A 25,875-nucleotide genomic window follows, 5' to 3' on the forward strand; every position below is an offset into this window, starting at 1 on the left:
GGGGAGCGTGAGTGAGTGCGTGTGTGTGTGGAGAGTGAGTGCGTGTGTGTGTGGAGAGTGAGTGCGTGTGTGTGTGTGTGTGGAGGTGGTGTGTGGAGAGTGGGTGTGTGGAAGGTGATCGTGTGTGGAGTGTGTGTGTGGAGGTGTGTGGTGTGGAGGGGTGTGTGTGTGTGTGGAGGTGGGTGTGTGTGTGGAGGTGAAAGTTGTGTGGTATGTGGTGTGTGAGGTGGTCTTGTGTGTGGGAGGTGGTGAGTGCGTGTGTGTGGGCGTGGTGGTGTGTGTGTGGAGGTGGTGAGGTGGGTGTGTGGAGGTGTTGGTGTGGTGTGGTGTGTTGTGGAGGTGTGAGTGGTGTGTGTGTGCGGCGTGTGTGCAGTATTTGAGTGGTGAGTGTGTGTGTGTCAATAGGTGTAGAGTGTGTGTGTGTGTGTGTGGAGAGTGAGTGTGGAGGTGTGTGTGTGTGTGTGTGTTTGTGTGGAGGTGTATGTGTGTGTGGAGATGTGTATGTGTGTGTGTGGAGAGTGAGTGCGTGTGTGGAGAGTGAGTGCGTGCGTGTGTGTGTGTGGAGACGAGTGCGTGCGTGTGTGTGGAGCGTGAGTGAGTGCGTGTGTGTGGAGCGTGAGTGAGTGCGTGTGTGTGGAGCGTGAGTGAGTGCGTGTGTGTGGAGCGTGAGTGTGGAGGTGGGTGTGTGTGGAGGTGTGTGCGTGTGTGTGTGAGCGTGGTGTGCGTGTGTGTGTGGAGCGTGTAGTATGGAAGAGTGTGTGTGTAAGTGCGTGAGTGTGGAGAGAGCGTGCGTGTGTGTGTGTGTGGAGGCGTGGTGGCGTCGTGTGTGGAGAGCGTGAGTGAGCGTGCGTGTGTGGAGAGCGTGAGTGAGCGTGTTTGTATAATATATGTGTGGAGAAAGCGTGAGTGTGGAGAGAGCGTGCGTGTGTGGAGAGAGTGTGTGTGAGAGTGTGTGTGTGTGGAGAGTGAGTGTGTGTGTGTGGAGAGTGAGTGTGTGTGTGTGGAGAGTGAGTGTGTGTGTGGAGAGTGAGTGAGTGTGAGTGTGTGGAGAGTGAGTGGTATTATTGGAAGTGTGTGTGTAAGAGAGTGTAAGAGGAGTGTGTGTGTAGAGAATTATGTGTAGAGGAATGTGTGTGTGGGAAGTATGTGTGTGGAGAAGTGTGTGTAGAGAGTGTGTATGAGTGTGTAGAAAGTGTGTATGTATGGAGAAAGTATTATTAATGATGTATGGAAAGTGTGTATGTGTAAGAGAGTGTGAGTGTGTGTGTCTGGAGAGTGTGTGTATTGTGTGTGTGTGTGTGTGTGTGTGTATGTATGTATGTGGAAATGTGTAATGTATGTATATATATGTAGAAGTATGTGTGTGTATAGAAAGTATGTATATAGAAAGTATTAGTAGAGAAGAAGTGTATGTGTGTTATTATTGTGTGTATGTGGAGAGTGTGTGTGTGTGTGTGTGTTATTGTGGAGTGTGTGTGTGGTGTGTTGATGACATGTGTGTGTAAGGTGTGTGTAGTATTTGTGCTATGTATATATGTGGTGTGGAAGTGTGTGTGTGTGGAGTGTGTGTGGGTGTCTGTGTGTGGAGGTGTGGGGATGTGTGTGGAGGTTATTATTGGATGTGTGTGTGGAGTGTTATTGTATTGTGTGTGTGTGGAGGTGTGTTATGTGTGGAGTGTGTGTGTGGAGTATAGGTGTGTGTGGAGTGTGAGTGTGTGGGTATGAGTGGTGTGTGTGTGTGGAGGTGTGTGTGTGGGGAGGTGTGTGTGTGTGTGGAGGTGTGTGTGTGCAATGTGGAGAGTGTGTGTGTGGAGTGTGTGTGTGGAAGAGTGTGTGTGTGTGGAAGTGTGTGTGTGGAGTGTGTGTGTGTGTGTATGGAGAGTGTATTGTATTTATGGAGAAATTAATGTGGAGAAATTATTATTATTAATAGAAGTGTGTGTGTGTGTGTGGAAGTGTGTGTAAATATTTATTATATATATAATATGGAAGTGTGTGTATGGAAGTGTATGTGTGTGTATGAAGTGTGTATGTGTATGGAGAGAGAATGTGTATGTATGTAGAGAGTATGTATGTATGTGTGGGAGAGAGTAAGTGTGTATGTATATGTAAGTGTATGTGTATGTGTGTGTGTGTGTGTGTGTGGATAGAGAGTGTGTGTAGGTGGAGAGAGTGTGTGTGTGTGTGTATGTGTAGAGTGAGTGTGTGTGGAGAGAGATGTGTGTGTGGAGAATATGTGTGTGTGTATGTGTGTATGTGGTGTGTGTGTGTTTGTGTGTTTGTGTGTGTGTGTGTGTGTGTGTGGAGTGTGTGTGTGTGTGTGTGTGTGTGGAGAGAGTGTGTGTGTGTGTGTGGAGAGAGTGTGTGTGTGTGTGTGTGTGTGTGTGTGTGTGTGTGTGGAGAGAGTGAGTGTGTGTGTGTAATGTGTGTGTGGAGGGTGAGTGTGTGTAATGTGTGTGTGGAGGGTGAGTGTGTGTAATGTGTGGATAGTGTGTGTGTGGATAGTGTGTGTGTGGATAGTGTGTGTGTGTGGCGAGAGAAAATATAAGGCTTGCAAATTTCTAGTTTGAGGGTGTAAAGGGTCATATGGAATATTGTGCTGTGGTACTTCACCTGAACACTAAAAATGTTAAGTGCTACCTGATTCAGAGGGTCTTAAATGCATCGTTTTTTACTTCGGAATGTTTGGGAGGTTTTTTTTTCTTAAAATGTTTGTGTGCTATAAGATTATCTGCTGGCAAGTAACAGACTGGGGATAGATTATGGTTTTCCTGCTTTACAGTGGAGCTGTTTGTGTATGTTTTGAACATTTTGCTGTGCATCTAAACATTCTTAGGTGATATGAAAATAAATATTTACACCACAGATTTCCATTATTTAAGTGTCAAAAGATTGGGAGAGCATTTTATGCACCAGATTCGTTATAAAATGCGGATTTTTACCTCTCCTTGTACTCCAGTCATGTATCAGTAAGTGGCTGCCTCTTGAAGACGCAGTAATGGCAGGAAAAGCTCACATTTGGAGAAAATAGAGAGTAATTTTTAGAATTCCTCTGGATTTCCTTTGTGCTTTTGAGTTGTCAGAAATTTGCAGAGGTATCAGTTAAAATAAATCCCTTGTCACTTTGTCAAGAAATGTTCATCCATTTCTAAAAGTGGTGGTAAAACATAAATACATAAGTAGGATTGGATGGAGAGGCGTGAGTGGATACCCTTTTGATAATATGAATGTTTTTTGTGCATGCAGTTAATGACAAAGCAGGTTGAGTTGATGAACTGAACAGATTTCTATAAAAATACAATTTTTAACAGTTTACTAGCACTGTGCTTATGTCCTCTTTCATGCATATAAATACAGCATGTCATTAAACTGGAGTTAGATCTGATGAAGCTCATTTAAGGGTGAAGTTGTTCATCCATTTAATATCTTTCATTTTCAATAAAGAAGCATAAAATTCTAAACAAGATAGACGTGCGTGATTACTTTGAAGACTCAACTGAGTTTGTGTACACTTTGTGGTTCTTCTTTTTTTTTTCTGATTCTAATGAACATCAGCTAACAACTTCATTGTTCACTAGGTATCATTTTTACCTCTGGTTAAATGTGTTTCCTTATAGGTGGGAGATGTCTTACTGTGTAATGGCATGTATTTTAGCGGACACAGACACACACACTCCAAGATGACACTCTGAGCATTGATCAGTTGGCAGCTGACAAACAGAAGTTACCCCTGGATTTTTTGCATGTACCTAACCTCTTTCCCCTTTTGACTAGGCAGCTAAATAACGGTACCTGCTACATTAAGACCAGCCATGAGTATGTGCTAATATGCATGCTGTAGCTGACTAGAGGGCAGTGCACTCCTTGGCAGGTGTATACTTCCATGCTGTTCCCTTCATACATAAGTCCCACGTCTGTGATTTACCTTAGATGATACTGTTGCAGCAGGACTGAAGCAATCATTCTTTCGTTCTGGGTTGTCCAAGCTATCATTGGCCTCTCACTCTTACTCCTCCCCAGCTAGCCTCTTCAGTGCTAGTAATGAAACCTTGGTCATCTCCGGCATAGTTGGGGCTTCTTCCCTTTGTGCCACAGGCCCCGAATCAGGCTGACTTTGGTTTAGCAGTTGTGATTTTCCTCCTCTGGGCCACTAATCAGAGTCTCAATCCTCACCACACCGACACTGGTGGGAAAGTTCACTTAGAACAAAAATGGATATATACAGTATTTTCAGATGCAGCTCTCTGCACCAAGCACAGTTTCCCTTGAAACCACACAGGGAACACACTCCAGTCCTGAGGCTGGACTCTCTCTCTCTTCAGGCCCTAACTAAGAATCCATACGGAGCACTAAAGAGCTCTGCGTCCTTGTTCCAAGTAGCTCACGCACACAGACACCTGGGAAAGGCTGGTATAGATTACCTGCTCTTCCACTTCTGCCAAGGCTATAAGATAGTTTCACTGCCAACAGCCAGCTACTCTAAGACTCTTAACAGGGTATCAAATTATACTGAGTGAAATTAATACCAATATGAATGGTAATGTTGACCAAACAGCAAGACTTTCAGGAACATGATGCCACAGCAAACTAAATACAAGTACTCTCAAAGGTTAATTATTTCCTAAAAAAAGCCACAATGAAACATTTTAAATACATTTGATAATAAATAATAAAAGAACATGAAAATACTGAATATCTGTTTACAATAAACACCACAGTTTGTCACAGGAAATATTAGAAATAACACCGGTGGAAAGATTCAAATGGATCCAGAAAAGCAGTACTTAACTAATCTCACTATTTTTCCTAACTGATCTAAAGAGTTAGTGTTTTCTATTTGCGCAATAGAGCAAGGCAAGGTGATGTGGCTGAATGTCTTTCTTCATGTATCACAAACGGACTGCCCTGAGACTTCTGTCTCATCTGGTATTTAACCATCATTTCAGGGCTGGATTACAGAATTACATCACATCTCGTCACTTAACCCTGTGGTTCCCATACTACCCTCTTTACTCGAAGCTGAACCAGGATCTTGCACATATGTGTCGCAATGCACACAAAGAGCTTTGTAAGATGCGTTACAGCATTTCGAAGCTATAAAACCATTTCAACACTTCCACCCTTCCAGGGTAGGAATTAGTTCACCACTAAGGACAAAACAGCAGGATTCCTACTACTTGTTTTCATAGACGTGTGTCTGGCTGCATTCAGACCTGTGGGATACAATCTTTATGGCTTATATTAAGTAACTTAATTTCAAACTATTTTTCCTAAGGTTAGCTGAGCTAAGCTTAACCCCTTCCCTTCCAGCATGCTCTGTTAAGATGTATACATTTCAGCAGTTACCACAGTACAGCCTGACATGCATGCATATTTCTTTTCTGTCCAGCAGGACCCACTTCTGATACATTTTTAACACAAGCATCTGCACAAATCAGTTTAATATACAAATTACATAAAATTCTTTACAATTATGCTGGCATACATTACACATGCACTGCTGTACTCTCTGCGCACACTGCCTCACATCGTCACAGCAGTTTTTGTCAAGAGAGTTTTATGGAGGCTATAGAGGGTACAATGATGGTGAACTAATGTTTAAGGGTAAGAAATGTATTAAATACTTGATCTGCCTTGGAACTAGAGAGAGCAAAGTGCATTGTAGTGGTCTTCTGCTCTCCTAATACTGAGAAGGAGAGGTAGCTCTCAAGTGTGTGATGGCAGTAGAACTCACAGTAAGATCATTGGGTATGGGGTATCGCATAGGAGTAGCTGCGGTAGGAAGGATCAGTGATTGTGATACATCAAGGAGTTTGTGGAGATGAATACACAGATGTAGAACTTGGAAGCTGCAGAAGCTCAAGATCTGGGCAGTACAAGAGATGCTCTGTTTGGTGCTGATGACTAGAAATGTGAGCATTGTTTATATCCTTAACCTTATCCTAGCCAGTGTACTCTGTGTAAAAGACAGGCCAACATTCATCATGCTCCTGTGCAGTTTATCATCTGTAGCGTAATACTGGGACTTGCACTAAGAGCAGGACTCCGACATTGCAGGAAGGTAGATTGCATTAAGGTGGGAAGCCCAGTGGGAAGTAGCAGGAAGAGAAGCAGGAACTGAAAGCAGTGGAGGAGATCTAGGGTCACATTAAGGAAGGAACATAAAAGGGATGAAGAGGAGACTGTCAGTCTTAATAATCAAAGAGGTAAGAAAGGTTTTAAATAAGAAGGGCCTTTAGGACGGTGATGTACATATACACTTTGGACCTCATATTTTAAAAACTTTGAACTTCAAATGATTGAGACCATAACACTGAAGTTCTGAAAGTTAGAAACTTCAATAAAAAAAAATAAAAACAAAATATTTTATTTTTACATTTCTGCAGAGCGGCAAGCCACCCTGCACCTCTTACCCCGTGCTAATTAACTATATCAACTCCAAAACCGCTCTACAGTGAAGAGGACAGTAAATATCTTGTTCGTGCTGTATGGCAATCTCCATTTAAACCATTCATAGTTTCAAAACTTCAGCCTTATGGTCTTGACCATATGACATTTAAAATTTTGAATCTTTGAGCTTCCAAAGTAGATCCATATACACACATACACATGTGTTTTTTTGTGCGTTTGTGTTGGGTTAAAAGGGCCAGTGAAGATGGTAGAGCAGCACAGTTCATATCTTTAGGCCCTAGAGAAGGAGGAAAAAAAATGTATAACCAGTGCAGTGGCATGAACTTCAATGTTAAACCAGCCTGTGCCATATGTATGTCTAATGCTGTACTGACTGGAGAGTGGCATCATCTTGCATGCCCAATATATGCAAATTTGTGCAGTAGTCTTAAACAGAGAACCAGTCTCCAGAGAAATTTTTCTTGGTTTAGATCTTGAATTTGTCTCATTAAACATGAAAAAATAAATTATGCAGTTTGTGGGGAGAGCCACATGAACGCAAAATATTTTGGGAGTAACCCCGAGAAGAGTAGAAGAGGAAAAGTATTTAGGAATAGTAATAGTCTAGAAATCTAATCATCCTATGTAGTGATAGATAATTTAAACACCATTGATTATGCCTGCAAAGTTTAAATAATGGGCTGAAAGTGAAAGCCGAATAATAATAATAGAGGGAGTGTGTGGGATGTGGAAGGGTGGAACACAAGTGATTAGAATGATGAATAAAGGGAAGTCCAAAAGAATTGAGTGACCAGGTGTAACAGAGCCATCATGGAGGCGGTTGTAGTCTGAGTGAGTTGTTTGGCCTTTCATGTAATGTAGAATGCATGAAAACGAAAAAGATGGATATTGATTCTTACACCTATTTGTGAAGGTGTTGAAATGAGACAAATTTTCGATTTTCAATGGTGATTTTTATTCTGTATGGACTAGGAAATGGAGCTTTGTCTTTTCATAGAAATGTTAAATGTATGAACAATTTTCTGCTTTGCTCCAGATGGATTGCCAGTAGGAGGTGGAGAGCTTGCACGTGGTTGAGCAGTAGCACAAAGCAAGCTGTAATGTAAACTCAAGAATGATATCTATAAGGGTGGCTGAAAGACTGAGCAAATTTTAAATGTGGAAATTAATATTAACGTATTAGTCAATGCGGTTGTATGTGTAATGATGTAAGTTATAAGCATGGAGGTTAAAAAAGGCACTAGTATATTGGGCTAATAAGATGAGCTTAAACTGAATGGGAGGAAAAGAAGAAACCTAAAAGGGGAGAACATTCGAGAAATGCATGGGAGGGGTAAATATAATCAGAGATTGCCTGTTTAGCTGGTAGAGAGTATTTGTGGAAAGCAGGAATAAAGTATCAAATGATTAGGTGAAAGGTTATGATAGGAAATCGTTGAAGGTAGTAAATATTTAAAGGCATGTATAACAGAAGTCATTAAGAGTGAAATTGGTGATTAAGAAGTTAAGGAGAGAAAATAACGGTATGGAATTTGTGTATGCAAGTTATTCTTAGTATGGTATTAGAAAAAGGGTTGGAAGCAGGCTAGAATATCTGTGAATGGATTTCATTATTTTGAATTCCAAATACATGATTGTGACAAGAAAAATGACAAAGGCACCCGACTTGAAGTAAAATAACACATTTATTCTGACAACAATTAAGCACTTTTGTCCATATGTAACAGACTTCCTCAGAATTATTTTAAAACACCAGTCACTTGTTTAAATTTCTTCATGACCAAATCTCATAATAAGTGTCTAACCAATCGAATTTTGCAGTAACTTGACAAAAACACAAGTCAAACATCGTAAAACCATTGAACAGTAATCTTTCCACCTATCAATAAAACTTGAGAGAATAAACCCTAAACCAATAATCTAGTATCTCATTTTCTACATATAATTGGTTGTTGCCGCAAGTCTCCAAGCAACGATAAACCAATAAAATTGTGGAAAAAAATTTGCTCAATGAGACCACATATGAAACGGTCTGCACCATTAAATGACAAGTATACATCAACCAATAAAACTTGAAAACAGTCTTTAACCAATAAACAAAACTTGTCCTTTACATAGAAAGTATGATACGTAAAGACTAAATTAATGGACTAAATGCCACTTTTATTTGAGCTGGTCAAACAGAAACTAATTCATTTTACACACAAAATGCATTTAGTTCATAGCCATCTTAAACAATTGTAATAATATTTAAATGTAATTGCTCTAGGTCAAGTATAGTAAACCAATGGATGGTAGTCTTTCAATCTACAAATAAAACATAGAAGAATGAAACTTTGGCCAATAACAAGTGTCTCATTTTCTGCATGGGATTAGTTGTTTCCTGCAAGTCTCAAAACGGTAATAAATCTGTGGGATTGTACAATCAGAACATCCATCAAGCAACATGCCACATGCCCCAGTAGATAAACTTACATCGACCATTGAGAACGAGAAAGCTTAATCTTAGACCAATAAACAGAACTCATCCTTTGCACGAGATAAATGTTACAGTAAAAATGAATCAAAAAACTATGTGCTACATAAGTTGGAACTCTTCAAATGAAAACTATTAAGTTTAACACTAAAATTGCACTTTATGTTGATCTTGAATTGTGTAGTTGTGTTCAAGAACAACTGTTCAAGGCCAGTCAAGTATTTTAAAACTGGTACTCCTTGTTAGAATTTTTACCTTGCTTACAGAGGATACAGTGGTTTGCCCAACTCTAACCATTTGTCCAAATTCACCAAATACTTTGCTATCTCTGAATGAGCGTTCATTTCTTCACACTCGACCAATCCTTAAAACTGAACCCAATACGGCTGTGGTCATTCATTAAGAAATCTTGTCCCTGTAAATAGTGTCCAAACTATTAATATAAAAATTTGTAGTCATAAAAACTTGTGTTAGTTGAAACCTTGTACTTTGTATAAATTGAGTCTCAGAATACTGGAAATGGAGGCATGATCATTTAAACTGAGAAAGGCTGTGTCATTACGTCTCATCTGCCATACAACTTCACGTTGCTCTAATAAATCTTCCCATGGTCCTCCCCTTGGATTTTTTATCACTCTGTCTAACCCCCCCCCTCCCCTCCAAAAAAAAAAAAAAAAAGCAAATGCAGGGTCAGTGTTATCTGAAGTTTACTTAGAGTTTAGTGCTCTTATTTCTAATGTCTCTTAAAGAGTTTAGTGTTCTTATTTTTGATCTCATATTTACTCAGAAATCCTGTCCCTAAATTTTCGTTTAGTTTTACCCACATAAAATCTGCCACATTTCTGATAAGCAGCTAGCTAAATCACTCCAGTTGAGTTGCAAGTACAGTGAAATGGGGTTCTAACTTTAAATATATTCACCCTGGCAACTTTCTCCAAGATGTATTTACAGATGGTACACACCCGCATTTAAAGGTTCCATGTGTTTTATTACTTTATATATGTTCAATAGGTTCAACCAATTCCAGGTAATTTTTAATTACTTCCCTTTTCTATATACGATACTAGGTCCATTATCTATCTATTCTCCCAATTTGTTGAAACAAGTAAAAATCTTCCAGTTTTTGACCAGGATGGACCAAATAAAATCATGGTCATTAGTAAAGTCTGTAACAAAGGCATAGATGTAATCTTCTCTATTAAATCTTTGACATTGCCTAGTATCCTATATATATATATATATATATATATATATATATATATATATATATATATATATAGAAAAGGACCTCTTAAATGTGGGTTTTGTACAATGCGTAAATACATCGTGGAGAAAGAAGATATTAGGGTGAATGCATTTAAGGTTAGAACCCCATTTCACTGTACTTGTAACTCATCTGGGGTAATTTATCTAGCTGCTTGTCAGAAATGCCTCGGATTTTGTGGGTAAAACTAAAAGAAGATTTAGGGTCAGGATTTATGAGCATATACCCAACATCAAAAATAAGAACACTAATAACTCTAACCATGCTTTGGATAACCCCAACCATGCATTTGCTTTTTTTGCGTTAGAGTGATAAAAAAACCCAAGGACAGGACTATGGGAGGATTTATTAGAGCAACATGAAGTTGTATGTTTCCCTGTTTAAATGATCATGTCTGTATTTCTAGTATTCAGAGACTCAATTCATACAAAGTATAAAGTTTCAATTAAGTAAGCTTTTTATTACTAGAAATTTTTATATTAATAGTTTGGACATTTGTTACAGGAACCCGATTTCTTAATGGATCATCACTGAATTGGGTTCAATTTTAAGGATTGGTTATGAACTGGTCAAAGTGTCAGGAAGTGAACACTCGATTCAGCTATAGCAAAGTATTTGCTGAATTTGGACAAATGGTTATAATTAAGAGTTGCGTAAACCACTATGTTTTCACGTTTAAGTAAGGTAAATGATTCTAACATGAAATACCAGTTTTAAAATACTTGACCAGCCTTGAATGGTTGTACTTAAACACAGATACACCATTCAAGATTAACATGAAGTAAGTGCAATTTGTGTTGAACACAATACTTTTCATTTCAAGAGTTCCAACTTTTGGAGCACTTAGCTTTTGATTTATTTTTACGTTAACATTTATCTCAGGCAAAGGATGAGTTCTGTTTATTGGTGTAAGATTAAGCTTTCTCGTTCTCCTTGGTAGTTGTAAGTTTATCTGTTTGGACATGTTGCTTGATGGATGTTCTCACTGGGCAACTTTTTGTACAATTCCATTGGTTTATTACCGTTTTGAGATTTACAGGTAACAAGTAATCCCATGTCGAGAACAAGAAACCTGTTTATTGGCCAAAGTTTCATTCTTCTAGGTTTTATTGGTAGATGGAAAGACTACTGTCAGTCGGTTTACCATACTTGACCTAGAACAATTACATTTAAATGTCATTACAATTGTTTAAGACTGGCATGAACTAAATTTATTTTGTGTGTAAAATGAACTAGTGTCTGTGGCATTCAGTCCATTAATTTAGTCTTTATGTATCACACTTTTTCTTTGTAAAGGACGAGTTTCGTTTATTGATTTCAAGACAAACTTTTCAAGGTTTTATTGGTTTATGTATAGTTGATCAATTACTGATGCAGGTTGTTTGACATGTGGTCTCATTGGGCAATTTTTTTGTACTATTATATTGGTTTATCATTCTCGGAGACTTGCAGTAACAACCAATTATATGTAGAGAATTAGATACTAGCTTATTGGTTTAGGGTTTATTCTCTTGGCTTTATTGGCAGGTGGAAAGATTACAGTTCATTGGTTTTACAATGTTTACTTGTCCTTTTATTTGGTAAGTTATTGCAAAATTTGATTGGCTAGACACTTATTACAAGATTTGGTCATGAAGAAATTAAACAGTAATTGGTGTTTTAAACTTTAATTCTGAGGAAGTCAGTTACATATGATGGAAATCACTTAATTTTGGTCAGAATAAATGAGTTTTTTTATTTCATCTCCAGTGCCTTTGTCATTTTCCTTGCCTGTATCGTGTATTTGGTATTCAAGTGCGAGTCTGGCTCTTGGTTTGTCTTGCTGATTACATTATTTTGCCCTGAGAGCATTACTGTGCCATGGATAATGAGAGAAGCCATTGTAGATTATATTGGTAAACTACATTAAAATATGATATGGAATGTAAGAGCAAAGTTATGAATATTTGCTTGTATGTTTTTATTTCCTCTAGCAGCAATAAAACTGTTAAAATATATTGTTTTCTAATACTTGTACCACGGTGACTTTGTCATTGGTTCTCATCTGCACCAAGTAGTTCAGAACTAAACTTTCTGCTTCACCTTTTGGCCGTCTTTCATCTAGCATCTCCTGGGGTTATGCTGCTTTGGTTTCTTCCCAATCATAAACACATCAGTGACTGTGACCAGTATTGGATGTATACATACTGAACATTTTGTTTGATCTATGAGAATGTCTTCCTCCAGGAATAATGATTGTCCATCCTTTATTCAGTGACTGCTGTCAGAGTTTCCAAGAAGCTGAGCGAGTATATATTTAAGAACCTTGTACTGTGTAAGTTTTACTTTTTTTTTTTTCTTGAATTTGCAGAATAAGCTTGCACAAATAATTAGGTTGGGTTAGGGTAAGCAGACAAGTGCATTGACCTGGCACCTTCTCCTGCTGCATTGTGGGAAGTCGCTCTGACTGAATGCACTCGTCATCTCCAAGCATAGGCACTTCAGAGAAAATTAGCCAAATTAAAGGTAACAGGGAAGGTTGTCCCATATGTTTATCACAAGGGAGAACACCATCATATTGCATGATGTGGTGAATACTCCTCTTTGTGTTCCAACAAGGGAGGCAAAAACCTCTTTGCAAAAAAAGATAATGGACCAAAGGGTGGAGGTAATGAAGCTAGATAAGATGGGTGCATTTGGAAGGGAAAACATAGTAAAAAGACAAGGCTAACTGATAACCTTTGAGCAGTATTGACAAAGAGAAGCTAGGCTGGGGTGAGGAGGAGAAGCTGGCACTTTCCTGGAAGAAAACATCATCTAAGGACTTGCAAGAAATGAAGGTGCACAAAGGTGTTATAGCCTGATTAAGATACGGTTTGAAATTTACAGAACCTGTGATATCAGAGTATGGGAACAGGGTATGGTTCTTGATGACTGAAGAATCAAGCTTGGTTGTTTTTCAAAAAAAAAATGGTAGCAAGTTGGAGGATGGAAGTTTGACCTCACTTGTTAGGGAAATTATGTATTCACTACTGAGGAGCAGAATCATATAAAATCTGTATACGTCTGAGTCACAGGACTGAAGACAACATGGGATTGTAAGTAAGACAAGTAATGCCAGACATATAAGTTCTCCATGTGGGTGACTAGTCCATTGGCTGTTGGAAAGAGGAAATAGATATGACCTGTCTATACTTTATAAAGACACATCATCAGGTAAAAGGTGCACATCAGATTGGGCAGTATTGGACCTGTGTGTTCTGCTGTGGCAGCCTACATAAAACACTCCACTTCACACAGAGTTTGTAGTAAATGCAGTTTACTCAGAAGAAAGATTTGTAACCAGTAGAGTAACACAAGGTGTGGTAGTGGGGCAAGCCCTTTTCATCTTAAAATGTGACCTTGCACAATGACTGAAAGAAAAGGCTTGCTTTTTTGCCAGTGACATAGGATTTTGCAGTGGATAGTATTGTTAGAAGGACCTTGACACTGCAAATTTGTACAGGATTGTCAGCTTAAAGCTGGTACAGAATCTTGCATCTAGGAAGCAGAAATGCAGGAAACATGTACAGATCTTGAGAAGAATGGCCTAGAGCATAGCCGAGAGAGGAAAGGAGTATGGAATTAGAGCAGAGAACTTAATGGTAGGCAGCTAGTACAGCACATCAGTACGTGAGGCTGGTGTTATTAATGGTGATACAATCTTCCTATGGATCCCAGTATTCCAAGTCATTATTCTGTTTTATATACCACTACCATGACTACATCTAGACTGCTGCCTGTACTTCTGGAAACCTTTATCAGCATTTGATTAACATTTTTATCCCTTTATTAATTGAGTGAGTTGACTGATCCCTGAATCCTTTTTAGCAATGACCTGGTGAAAAGTAGCAAACCTTCCAAATGATAGATGCCTACATTGCATAAAAGTTGTTAATGCAATAATTGATTATGCAGTTTCATGGGCATTATAATTGAATATTTTTGGCATCTCTCTGCACTTGCAACTATCTAGCCTCCCAGTACCCTGTTAGCACATTAATTTCTCCCCACTTCCAAACCTCCTGGAACATTTAATATAGGAGCTGAAGGCTGGCAATTGCTCTCAGCAAAGTATAGTTCAACTACCTAATCACATGTGTGTGAGTGTGCGCACATGTGTTTGTGTGTGCATGTTATATGCTGATATTTGGCTGGTTTTCCTCAGTCCAGCTTTGCATATTTTAACGTCTGACTTAAACCATGTGTCAGTGCAGCAGACCAAGTCAGCCATTCTTCAGAATGAATGAGCCACTGTTTGGTCCTAACACCTACCCCCTAACCTGCATGCAAGCTGGCCCGTTCAGTAGGTGGGTGGCTAGTCGATGCAGTGTTACCTAGGTTGTAGTCATGGCTCTAACCCTCAGTATCATGGAACTAACATGTAGTAGCAGGGACTGCAGCAATGGATCTCTAACAACATCTACATTTATGGTAGGTACAAAACTGTACTTTATACAGTTTTATTATCATCATCAGTTGTCAGGGATAGGATACTGATTGTCTACTTAAGGGATGGAGAGGATTATGATTGTTTATGATCGTAACCAACTTGTTTGTTCAAGACAGTGATGTCAAGAAATTAATTTCAGCAGTGGATGAAAGCGATGTTTAAGAGAGGAATTTTGACATCCATTTTGAAAAGACCAAACCAGTAGTTATGATCAGAGAAACTTGACCATAACTTTTTGTAGTACGTGGCGCTTCATGTGCTGCAATGTACTAGTTAGCAGCTAGAAACTAAGCAGACCTGTGATGGAGCAGTTGCTTTTAAAGCTGTTAAGCAGTTCAGTCTTACTTGTCGGGGGGGGGGGGCAGGAGAAAATGTTTTACAGCTTTTAAATCAGTTTCCAGTTCACAATGCTCTTTGGGGAGTGGGGATTCTTTGTATGCTGTAGTGCAAAACTAGAGCATAACCGCTTTGAAAGGTGTCTAACAAAAATTTTTGTGCACCTCTGACATCAGAAAAATGCATAAAAAGATGTATTTTCCCAATTTCTGAATGGAATCAGTACACTCCATGTACTACAATCTAATAGTGGTACTGGCATATCGACAACAGATTTTTAATATAGTATCGGACAGTATTTAACTGGGAGTATTACTCCTATTGAAATTATGTCCTTAAGAGATTTGAAAGAATAGGCTGAATTGTGGCATTTACAGATATACATGTAATTTTAAGTTGTGCCATGGCAAGCTTTAGCTTTGCCCCCTCCAATTTTGAAGTTCTTCAGTAAATTTCCTTTCCTTGTTGGTGTCTCTTCTCTGGGTGTTTGTCTTCTCTTGGCTTGCAGACCATTTTGTTTTCCCTGCCCTTTGCGCCCCCCCCCTTTTTTTCATTTTCTTTGAAGGAGATCATTTCTGTCCCTGGACATGCCCTTTCATATCCTAGTCCTTTATATAAGATGAGAACCAAAAGTAATGAAGGTGTCTCTCACTCCTTATAGCAGTTGAGCCTTCTGTGGAGAGAAATGCATTGGGCATACCAGAATTTCTTCTCATGGTATCCAGTAGTGGAGAGTCTGTGGCTGTCATCCTCCTTGTTTGATAAGCATTTGAGTACGTTTGCCACTTGAGTGTTCCATCTACTGGTCCAGGCTGCAGTCTAGTCTGCTCCTATTTTATAATAGCTGCCTGCAATGCTTATTTGGTCTGCCCTTGCAGGCCTTGATGCTGCAATCCTTTGAACCTGCAGCACTCCCTTTCCTGGCAGCTCTACTCAGTCTCTGGCCCTGGAGGTGGGCTTTCTGGTTAGGCATTCCCTAGTGCTTAGCCTTCTTGTGGTTCTAGGATATTCTCCATCCTAGTGATTTAATTTGTTTAGATTCAACCCAAATGTAGGGGGACCCATCTGTGATGTCTTGGATCTTAAATGTAAAAACTGCAAGAAAGACCCAGCCAAGCTGGAGTCTTCACTTTGTAATACTTCAAACCCCCTGCAGCAGAGGCTTATGGGATATATGCAGATGACCCCTTAAGGACATACCAGTGTTTCCACTACATGGCTTCTGAATGCCTATGACTCTACTTTAAGTCTATTGGTGCACTCAGGCCAGTAAAGCCAAACACACTAGCTGTAGCATGCCCTGTTTCGGCCTTTTTCTGACCTTATTGATACAGCATAAGTAGATTGTTCGGTTGTACTAGAAACACAGGGCTTAAAACCAAGTCTGATATCCATAAACATTAGGGTGCTTGCAAAATAACATCCAAACCAAAGGATAAAAAGTTCACACAGAAAAAATCTGTAAAAACTGCAAGAAGGACCAAGCCAAGCTAGGGTCTTCACCTTGTAATACCTTACATTTCCTGTAACAGAGCAGACACATTTTTACCTTATCAGTTGATCTACAAAGAAAAGCCTTTCTCCATCATGCAGCTAGTTTGTTTCTGATGTTGGGGTTCCCTGTAATACTATTATTGTAGTATATATTTGTTAGCAGTGGGACTGCCAGATCTTTACTGTTCTGTCTTTGAAGGTGGGAGCTTACTAGTGTTAAGATGAAAGGGTGGTAGGCATGGAGGGCAAGTGCTCTCATGAAATTGACCTGTGATGGCATAATGTGCATCGACACCAGTGTGCTTTTTTTTCCTGAAAATAAAAACTTTCGGAACAGGAATCAAGCTTCTGATTGATGGAGCAGGATAAACACAGCCATAGGCCTCATCAGGGTGAGTCAGTCAGTGATCAACTGATAACAGCACATCTGTTATACCTGTGTAGTCAGGAATACCTATCCTCCATTACTTTTTAGGTGGGCAGACTCTGCATCAGTTGTTGGAGTTCCCCTTAATGCAGATGCATCTAATTGTATATTACTTGTTAAGAGAAAGATGTCAAATTTTCATTATTTCATGATTTACTTAAATGGCTGAAAGCAGACTGGGACCTCTGGAAAGAATTAAGGCTAACGTGTCCAACATATGGAGCATCATGCTATGCATCTAAATGGGTATATGTGCATCCACAAGTGTGCGATGTTACATGTTTGTTGAATTCTGATGGGTAGAAAGGTTGAACCCAAGCAATGACCCATCAAAGAGACTCCTCTTGTAAATCAATGCGTACTGTAAGAGCATGGCTTTTACATGTTAGAAAGCATCTCAACTAGTTGGGCCTCTTCCTTCCGCTGTGGAGACTAATAGGAATGCATGCTTATCCTCTGCTGCTACTTTGTAAATGGAGTTTTGTTGTAAGAATTACGTCCAGTGAGTCCCTTAAGCAAATGATGACACTAACTGGGTTTTGAGGAGGAAGGACTTAGCCTTCAGTGGGAGAAGTACCACCTGTAGTTACAGCATGTTATAAATGAAAAAAAAAAAATACTGGCAGAGTGGCCCCTTCATTTAATTGACAGTATACTATACAACAACTGTTCTGGCATAATTTTGTTTTGTTGTAGTTGTAAATACTAATGCATTCCTCTTTTGAAATGTTTTATTGTAGACTGATCCTATTGAAAATGTGGAAGACCTTTGTGAGAATGTGTTGCTGTTTAAAAAGGAAGACATTCTCACTGGAGATCAGCTTCTGTTTGAATACAAGCCAGAAGTAAGTGCACAATACCTTTTTCCATATAGAAACTGATGTTTGTAACAATGTGTCTTGCTTTTACTGTCTTATTGTAGTTTTGGGTGCTTTTCTGGAACATTCCTTGTTTTATTTTCTCCATGTTAGGTAATTGTTGATGCCCTTAACCAGCTTACTCCCCAAAGAGCCAACTTGATTCTTCTCTCCCCAAATAATGAAGGCAGATGTCCACTGAAGGAGAAATGGTTTGGAACTCAGTACAATGTGGAAGGTAATGGTGGAGTCATTGCTTAATTTATTTCCCTGTACCAGATATCACACATCTCCAGTATTGTACATTCATTAGTTATTAATTGGAACGCAGGTGTTTGCTTTAACTTTGTGCCTCATGTCCATGCCAGCTATTTAGCCATTTTTGTGAGCTAAAATGTTCCTTCAGGCTGATTTTCGTTGGAGCAGGAATATTATGCTTTCTGAAGTTTAGTTTATCAGTTTTGATTTTCATGGAATTTGTCAGTAGTCTTTGCAAGGCAAGGGTTCATTAATTTCATAAACCTCTTAAACAGCCTTTTTAGTGCCCTCCCTGTAGTTCAATTTCCATTGCTCTTATTAGATGTCCGGTAAAATGGTTAATTTTAGGGTGATCAGCCATTTTATCAGAGTACTTTAGGCTTGTTTGAAGGGTTTAATTTGTATCTTTGTATGATAGTTCTTGTTTATTTGGTTTAAACGGATTTCATTATTTTTGTACACTGTCCTTTGTTTAGAGTTTATCTAAACTTTACAGCTATTTCTTTGAGCTTTTCTCCCTGGGCCTTCACTGAAAGTAGGCAATATAAGCCAAATGGACTTTTCAAGTAGTCAAAAACAAATAAATACTTTTAAACATATCAGTCAGTTTGTGTTACCTTCCTAATGTAAAACTTGTTTGATTTGCAGTAAAGGAGAGAGAAGGGCAGTAGTGCTAACAATTTCCATCGACTGATTCAGTTCTGTGACAGTTTGGTTGTGCAGCACTAGTAAACACAAATGACCAGGACTATGTAGTAATTTCTTTCATTTGATTCAGAGGTATAGCTGTTGTGGGGCGAAGGGGGCAGCCATCCTGGGTGCAAGGTGTTAGGGGATGTGATTACCAGATGGTATCAGTTGATACTGGAGTATCTGCATTCATTTCCTTACCAGGATTCAGTTTTTGATTTTGTGCACCGTTTTTGTTTTTGAAGCATGTTTTTGTTTTCTTTCCCTATAATTTGCATGTTAATAATTTTTCATGTTTCGTTCTTGTAAAATGGTTGAGGACTGTCTGGCCGACAGATAAGCTGATTAAGGATGTTGATGCAAGATTATAATGGCATGATGGAAAGTATACCTTTTTCCTGCTATTTTGCAATCTTGAAGTTGTGTAAGTAGCAGTGTGCATGTGTTGGGGGAGGGGGGGCATTGGTCCTTCTGCAAATATCTTTTTTTAATTTTATGCTCCATTTCTTTGGAGCATATTTTTTGTGTGAGCAATTTGCTTTTATATATTTTTTTCATGAAAGTTCAGTTGATCTATTGTGTTCTTATTTTACGCAGAAGTTTATGATGAATAATCTCTGGTGAGTTTGATCAAAATGTGAAACTTCGAACAAGCTCAGCAGTGACTACCATTAATCACCATTAGTCATTGAAAAAATCACAAATGTAAACCAATAGGTTACATTTACAATTATCAAAAGTAAAACCAAAAACATCTTAAGTGGGAGGCTTTGTCCCCTAACCCTCCACCCCATGGAAATTAAATGTACTGTCTTCATGGCGTCACATACTCAAAGGACAAAAGCCTTTGAATTATGTTAAGTCAATCTAACGAACTTTGACTGTTACATAATTCAACCATCTGTACCACTGACAAAAACATACCAGCATTTGAGCATGCAATGAAATGCATGCAGCAGTAAGTCATATAACACCCATATATGTTTATACATATATATATATATATATATATATATATATATATATATATATATATATATATATATATATATGTATATATGTGTGTGTGTCTGTGTTTCTGTATGTACATATAAAATATTTGATTCATATAGGTAACTTTTCACACTCCACTGAAATTATGCAAGAAACAATTCAAAAGTGAAAAAGTAATTTATAGAAATGACTGTTCATTGGTAGGTACTAGGTTATCTGCCCAAAGGCATTTATAAGCTTAGCCAGAATGTGTTGGCTTTCGCCACCCCCTTAGATTAGTTCCTTGTGCCTCTGTCCAGCAGAGTCACTGAAGTGATCCCCGGGGTAAACTTTCTGTTTCCCACCCACTCGTCAAGGTTTCTCTTGAGTGTTAGCGAGGAGCTCTGCCTTATGTAGATTGGAGTCTTGTTCCAAAGCATGGGAAGTGTCTGGGACAGGAATCTATCCCTCCAGCACGTCCTATTTATTGTTGTGGTGAGGTTTAGATACCTAGAGTGTGTGGTTTTCTTTAGGTGGAGCATGTCCATCAATTCTGGGTTGGTCATAGCCTTGTATGTCAGGCAGAGATCACCTCTGAGTAGGCGGTATGCAACAGAGTACAGCTGGAGTTTCTTCATTTGAGCTGCATGTAGGGCATCTGTTTGAGGCCAGTGATCCTCTTGGTGAGGTACTTCTGTGGTCTTTCCAGCTGTTGCAGGTGTCTTGTAAGGTACATCCCAAATGGGGCATTGTACTCTATGATGGTTCTGATGAGTGATGAGTAGAGGGGCACAATGACCTCTTTTGATCTGGATGCAAACCCTTTTGTGATTAGGTGGACCACATAGAAGGATTTTCTAACCACTTTGGCAATATAATTATAAAAGGAGAGATTACTATCTACTTAAGTCCCCAGATCCCCTATGTCTTCCGTATTTAGGGGACTACCACCTATGTGGTAGTTTGTGGTTACTTTGTTTTTTTCCAAAGGGGATGACTTTGCACTTTTTGGCATTTAGCTTGAGGCCATGATTTTGATACCAGGTATCCGTCTCAGTGAGACCCTTTTGGAGGATGTCTGTGTCAGCCGGAGAGTCAGCTATAGCCTCTGTGTTACATAAATAATAAATGTGAATAGAGCAAGAGGCAATCCATTCCATACATCAGTGTATCATGTGTGGTCAAGTCCATCACAGAGTAACTACCCATGTCTACATTCCATTTTTCCAACTTTTTCTAGTATGCCCTTTAACCTCATTATTTAATACATTATCCATGGCCATAATGTTTCTGGCTCATGGAGGCTGCCAAATGATGTACTTTTGCACAAGAGCTGATCTTTTGATGATACTATTACTTATTGTTCAATACGTCTGACATCACTTATGGACAAGTGTTTTGACAGGCATCTTATTACTTCTGAACATCCATGAGAATGTAGTAGCTTTCATTGATGTTAAGCTGCACGGTTTCATGAAGAAAAGGTCGACTTTTACCAATCTGGCTGGATTGCATGAAGCTGTAGATAATGATCTTGGAGTGAGGGTTGCACACTTGGATGTATCGAAGACTTTTGATAGTATCTGATAGTACCACTTCTGCAACAATAATTAATTTTCTTTTAAAACATAAGATAAATCCTTGTTGAATGGGTTTGGTGTTGGCTGAGACATAGACATAGATGTTAACGTGTTAAAAGTTCAGAGCAATTTTTCAAAATGGTCAGTGATTGCTGCTGGTGTTCCACAGGGGTCCACTTTAGGCCATATACTGATCACGTTTGTATTTTCATTTTTGCCTATTAACACTTTGGCTGTCTAAATATGCTGATGACATTTAAAACTGGAGCATTTTAACATCATCATCAGATTACTTGGCTTTTAATTCATGTGTATCCAAAATATCTGACTGGTTAAATAAAATTATTCTTAAGATCAGTCCATCTAAGGGTGGTGGTATATATTTTGGTCCTTTCACATCTGAATAAGCCATTGTTTTGGGAAATCATGTTACACCTAATGTGATTGAATTCAGAAACTTAAAAATTCATTATGGTTAAGGCAAAGGCCATGTGTTATGGGCCTCCTCCTTAGAAATTTTTACACTGAATCTGTTGCAGTCCTACTAAAATTAGTGTAAGTATATGTTATACTTACAGTTGACTACATCTCATTATTTTGTACATATTCAAGATGTAACGTCTCCATATTTGAAAGTGTCCAAAGAAAATTTACTAAACTGTTTTGGAGTGCAGGACAATCACATATCTGGGACACCTGGCTAAACCGGACTTGTTTTCTGTAAAACATTGAATGTTCACTTCAACAAATTATTTACCCATGGAAAGTAAGGAGTTGGCCAGCATTCCGAACGTCACGCACAACACAGTATTACAAGCCCATCCAGGTGGGGGGCTGCACCCCCCACACTCCCCCTAACTATATATACCAACTCCGAGATCGCAGTACACTGGGGAACTCCCCCCAGCTATATATACCAACTCCGTGATCGCAGTACAGTGGGGAACTCCCCCCCAGCTGTATATACCAACTCTGTGATCGCAGTACAGTGGGGAAAAGGGCAGCTTTCCAATGATGGCCAACACCTTCCTTTCCCTGGTTAAACAATTGTTGAAGTGAATGTTCGATGTATTTTGTTCGATAAGCAAACGTTTGGAGTTAGCTTTCAATGAAGTAATATAGACCTAATTTTGCTTAACGTGATGAAGAAACATAGCTTTTAAATATTCATTCGTTGCAAACAGGGTGAACTTCAGATAGCAAGTACAAAACCACTTTTAGATCAAGGTTTGTCAACCAAAGTATTGAGATCACTGAACAAACTACTGTTAGAAATAAGGGAATGTAATGTAATTCGTTAGAACCATTCAAGAAGCCTTTAGATACTTGGTTGGGTTTGAGTGTCTACTGTATGACCTTGAAGCCTGCATTATGATGGCATTTGACCTTTGCACAGCTTACAGAAACTCTGAAACTATAAATTTATTTAATTTCTTGTACTCCATGTAATGAAGTTGCAAACAATTTTGCAAAAAAGAAATAGTGTGCGGTTTGATTTTTTTTTTTCACTGTTTACTCATTTTTTCTCAGTGGGTTTGCAGTACTGTTCTTAGTACCTTAGGTTTTTATTTTTTGACTTCTGATTTATTCCACATTGAGTGTATGCACCTGACTTTGTAAGTTTTTATCAGCATTTCATGACCTTGTCGATTACAAAATGCTTACTAAGTTGCTGCTCTAAAGGGACTCTGCACTTGGGGCTTCACCTTAAGGACCCTGGGACCTTGGAGACCGTATTTTTATGGGTGAGAAAGGTGGTTTTCTGCCAATAAGCATGCCATCTGTGCAGCTTCTCTCCTAGAAGACTCTTGTTTGTGGCTGTTACCTGTGTCATGAGGATCTGGGAGGGCTTTGGCACCTTTTGCAAAAGATCCTTACTTGGTTTTCCTCTACAGTTGAGATCAGTTCAAGATTGTCATAATTTTGGCTTCCTTAAATGTTAATGAAGTATAACCTGAAAAGCTGTAACAGGTTGAGAAAAAACTTAAATGTCACTGCTCCCTGACCTTCCCAGGTGTTGCTGTTTTCCCTGCAGGTGTGCATCCATGGAGCTCGTTGTGTGTACATCTTTTATGCACGTGCACCTGCATGTACCTAAGGGAGGTACAGAAGGCTCCCCTCTGCAAAAACATTGATTTTTTTTTTAATTTTGCAGGGATTTCTGTAATCAGCAAGTTATGACAGATTTCTTGGTGTTTCAGAGAGTTAAGAATTGCAGTTTTGTAGGGGAGTCCATAATCTTTATGAACTGGTTAATGCAGCTTTCAGTCTTTAGGCTCATAATGTGTGTGTGCGTGCATATGTGTGTTGTGCGCGCGTGCTTTTTTTTTGAAGGGGAGAGTGAAGTACTTCATGCCTGTGGTCCAGCAGCTCTAATTCTGTTTTCTGGAACTTGACCAGTTTGCTTGTTTTACTTCTGATAGAGAAAGAAGTATCTTTGACTGAGCAGTGTAAACGCAAACCTGAGATCCCACAAAAACATCAGTTTAGTCATAATCATTGATTTCCACAGAAGAGTGCTCAGCTCTGGGGACAGAGAGAGAGAGAAAGAGAGATTCCTTCCACATTTGCAGAGAGAGAGAGAGAGAGAGATTCCTTCCACATTTGCAGAGAGAGAGAGAGATTCCTTCCACATTTGCAGAGAGAGAGAGAGAGATTCCTTCCACATTTGCAGAGAGAGAGAGAGAGATTCCTTCCACATTTGCAGAGAGAGAGAGAGTTTCCTTCCACATTTGCAGAGAGAGAGAGAGTTTCCTTCCACATTTGCAGAGAGAGAGAGAGTTTCCTTCCACATTTGCAGAGAGAGAGTTTCCTTCCACATTTGCAGAGAGAGAGTTTCCTTCCACATTTGCAGAGAGAGAGAGTTTCCTTCCACATTTGCAGAGAGAGAGAGTTTCCTTCCACATTTGCAGAGAGAGAGAGTTTCCTTCCACATTTGCAGAGAGAGAGTTTCCTTCCACATTTGCAGAGAGAGAGAGAGTTTCCTTCCACATTTGCAGAGAGAGAGAGTTTCCTTCCACATTTGCAGAGAGAGAGAGTTTCCTTCCACATTTGCAGAGAGAGAGAGTTTCCTTCCACATTTGCAGTGTAGCTCTGCTGAAATTCAGCTAGTCAGCATCTGCAGTTCAGAAAGTAAGAATTAAATGAAAACTTCCACTGGCCCCACACCAGTCTAAATCATCCAACAGAAAAATCACTACAAACACCAAAATGGATTAATACCAAAAAAAAAAAAAATACTCTAACTGTGATTAGCTGTTTGCATGCAACATGCTGCATATGACAGCTTGTATTTGAGCAAGCACTGTGTTCCGAGCAAACAGTACTAGTTGTTAAGGGCACGTTTGGATTACTGTCTTGTCTTTTGTCACTAAGCAGATTAACTCATTAGCACCTAACCTGAGTAGAATTTCTCACCTTCTGAGCTGGCCAGCTTTCCTTCACCTGAGGCAAAATTCTGAGAATGCAGACTTGCAACCTACCTGTATACAAATATATATCTAATATATATCCAATATATATATCTATATATCTATGATATATCTATCTATATATCTATGATATCTCTCTCTCTCTCTCTCTCTCTCTCTATATATATATATATATATATATATATATATATATAAACTATAAAAGTTGCACAGAAAGTTAAAATAAGAACATTCATCAGTACACACTCTTCTTTGAAATGATAATATTAATATGTCTGCCAGACAGAAAGGTGACTTGTATTATAATTATACAAACAGCTATTAATGTCTTCATAGTCATAGCTGGTAGACCCCAACTATTAGTGTGACTTTTGTTTATGCAGATATGATTTTCAGTTTGTTGCAAAACAGTTTTGAAGATGTGGCACCATTTTTGAGATATTTGCATAATAATGATTTGTATGCATGTTAGCTTATTTAACTAACAAGTACATGTCAGTATCTGCAAAGCACTGCTAGTTAAATGCAAGCTACCAGTGCAAAGTTTTTCCAGCACTTTGTGCTATCAAATGAAAGCATACAGAGTACAGTTATGAACATATGGCATTAGAGGTTGTTAGGTGACTGTCAGTCTAACTACCCTAAAAGGCCCGTTTAAGCCTAGCCATGTTTCCCAAGTGCACCTGACATGTTTTGATCCTACTCATTTTTTAGGGGCTATGTTTTTGAGAATGAGTGGTCATTTATTTACAAGCTCCCCCTTTCTGATAGGGAGGTTGATGGCAGACCAGGAATAAATTTACAATTCCTCATCCACTGATCCAAGTTGCTGTTGAAAAAGTGCTCTGAGGAATTCTGCTTCACCTGGATGTATATTTCCAGAACTGGCATTTTCTCCAGTTCTGAGCATTCCATTTGAAGAGACATTCCTGATCTCTCTGACTTGAGTATGAGAAATATTGTTCCACAGTGCATTCAGGTGGACCATTTATTAAAATGATCATGTATATGTCAGTTTATTACTAAATGAGTAGAACTAGCTGCAAATTGGGAGTAGAACTGCAGGTATTAGTGACATTTGCAGCATTATGTAAGTCTTCATTCGATGCCATGAAGTACCATATATTCTCCTTAAGAATCAAGTTGTCAACAGAAATATTAGGGGCACATTCATAAATTAGCATAAAAAGAAATGACATTTTCTCACA

At 38.9% G+C, this 25,875-nt stretch overlaps 1 protein-coding gene across 1 annotated transcript in view; it reads left to right on the forward strand.

Moving 5' to 3' along the window:
- Nucleotides 1-25,875, forward strand: part of NRDC (nardilysin convertase) — an 853,803-nt gene that overhangs the window by 195,149 nt on the left and 632,779 nt on the right. The window contains exons 15-16 of the mRNA XM_044086887.1: nucleotides 17,620-17,724; nucleotides 17,851-17,974. Coding sequence (XP_043942822.1) covers nucleotides 17,620-17,724; nucleotides 17,851-17,974 — 229 coding nt within the window. The remainder of the gene's footprint in view (nucleotides 1-17,619; nucleotides 17,725-17,850; nucleotides 17,975-25,875) is intronic.

Source organism: Protopterus annectens, chromosome 10.part0 (genome assembly GCF_019279795.1).
Source record: "Protopterus annectens isolate FY-2018-M chromosome 10.part0, PAN1.0, whole genome shotgun sequence".
Classification (NCBI taxonomy): Eukaryota; Metazoa; Chordata; order Ceratodontiformes; family Protopteridae; genus Protopterus; species Protopterus annectens.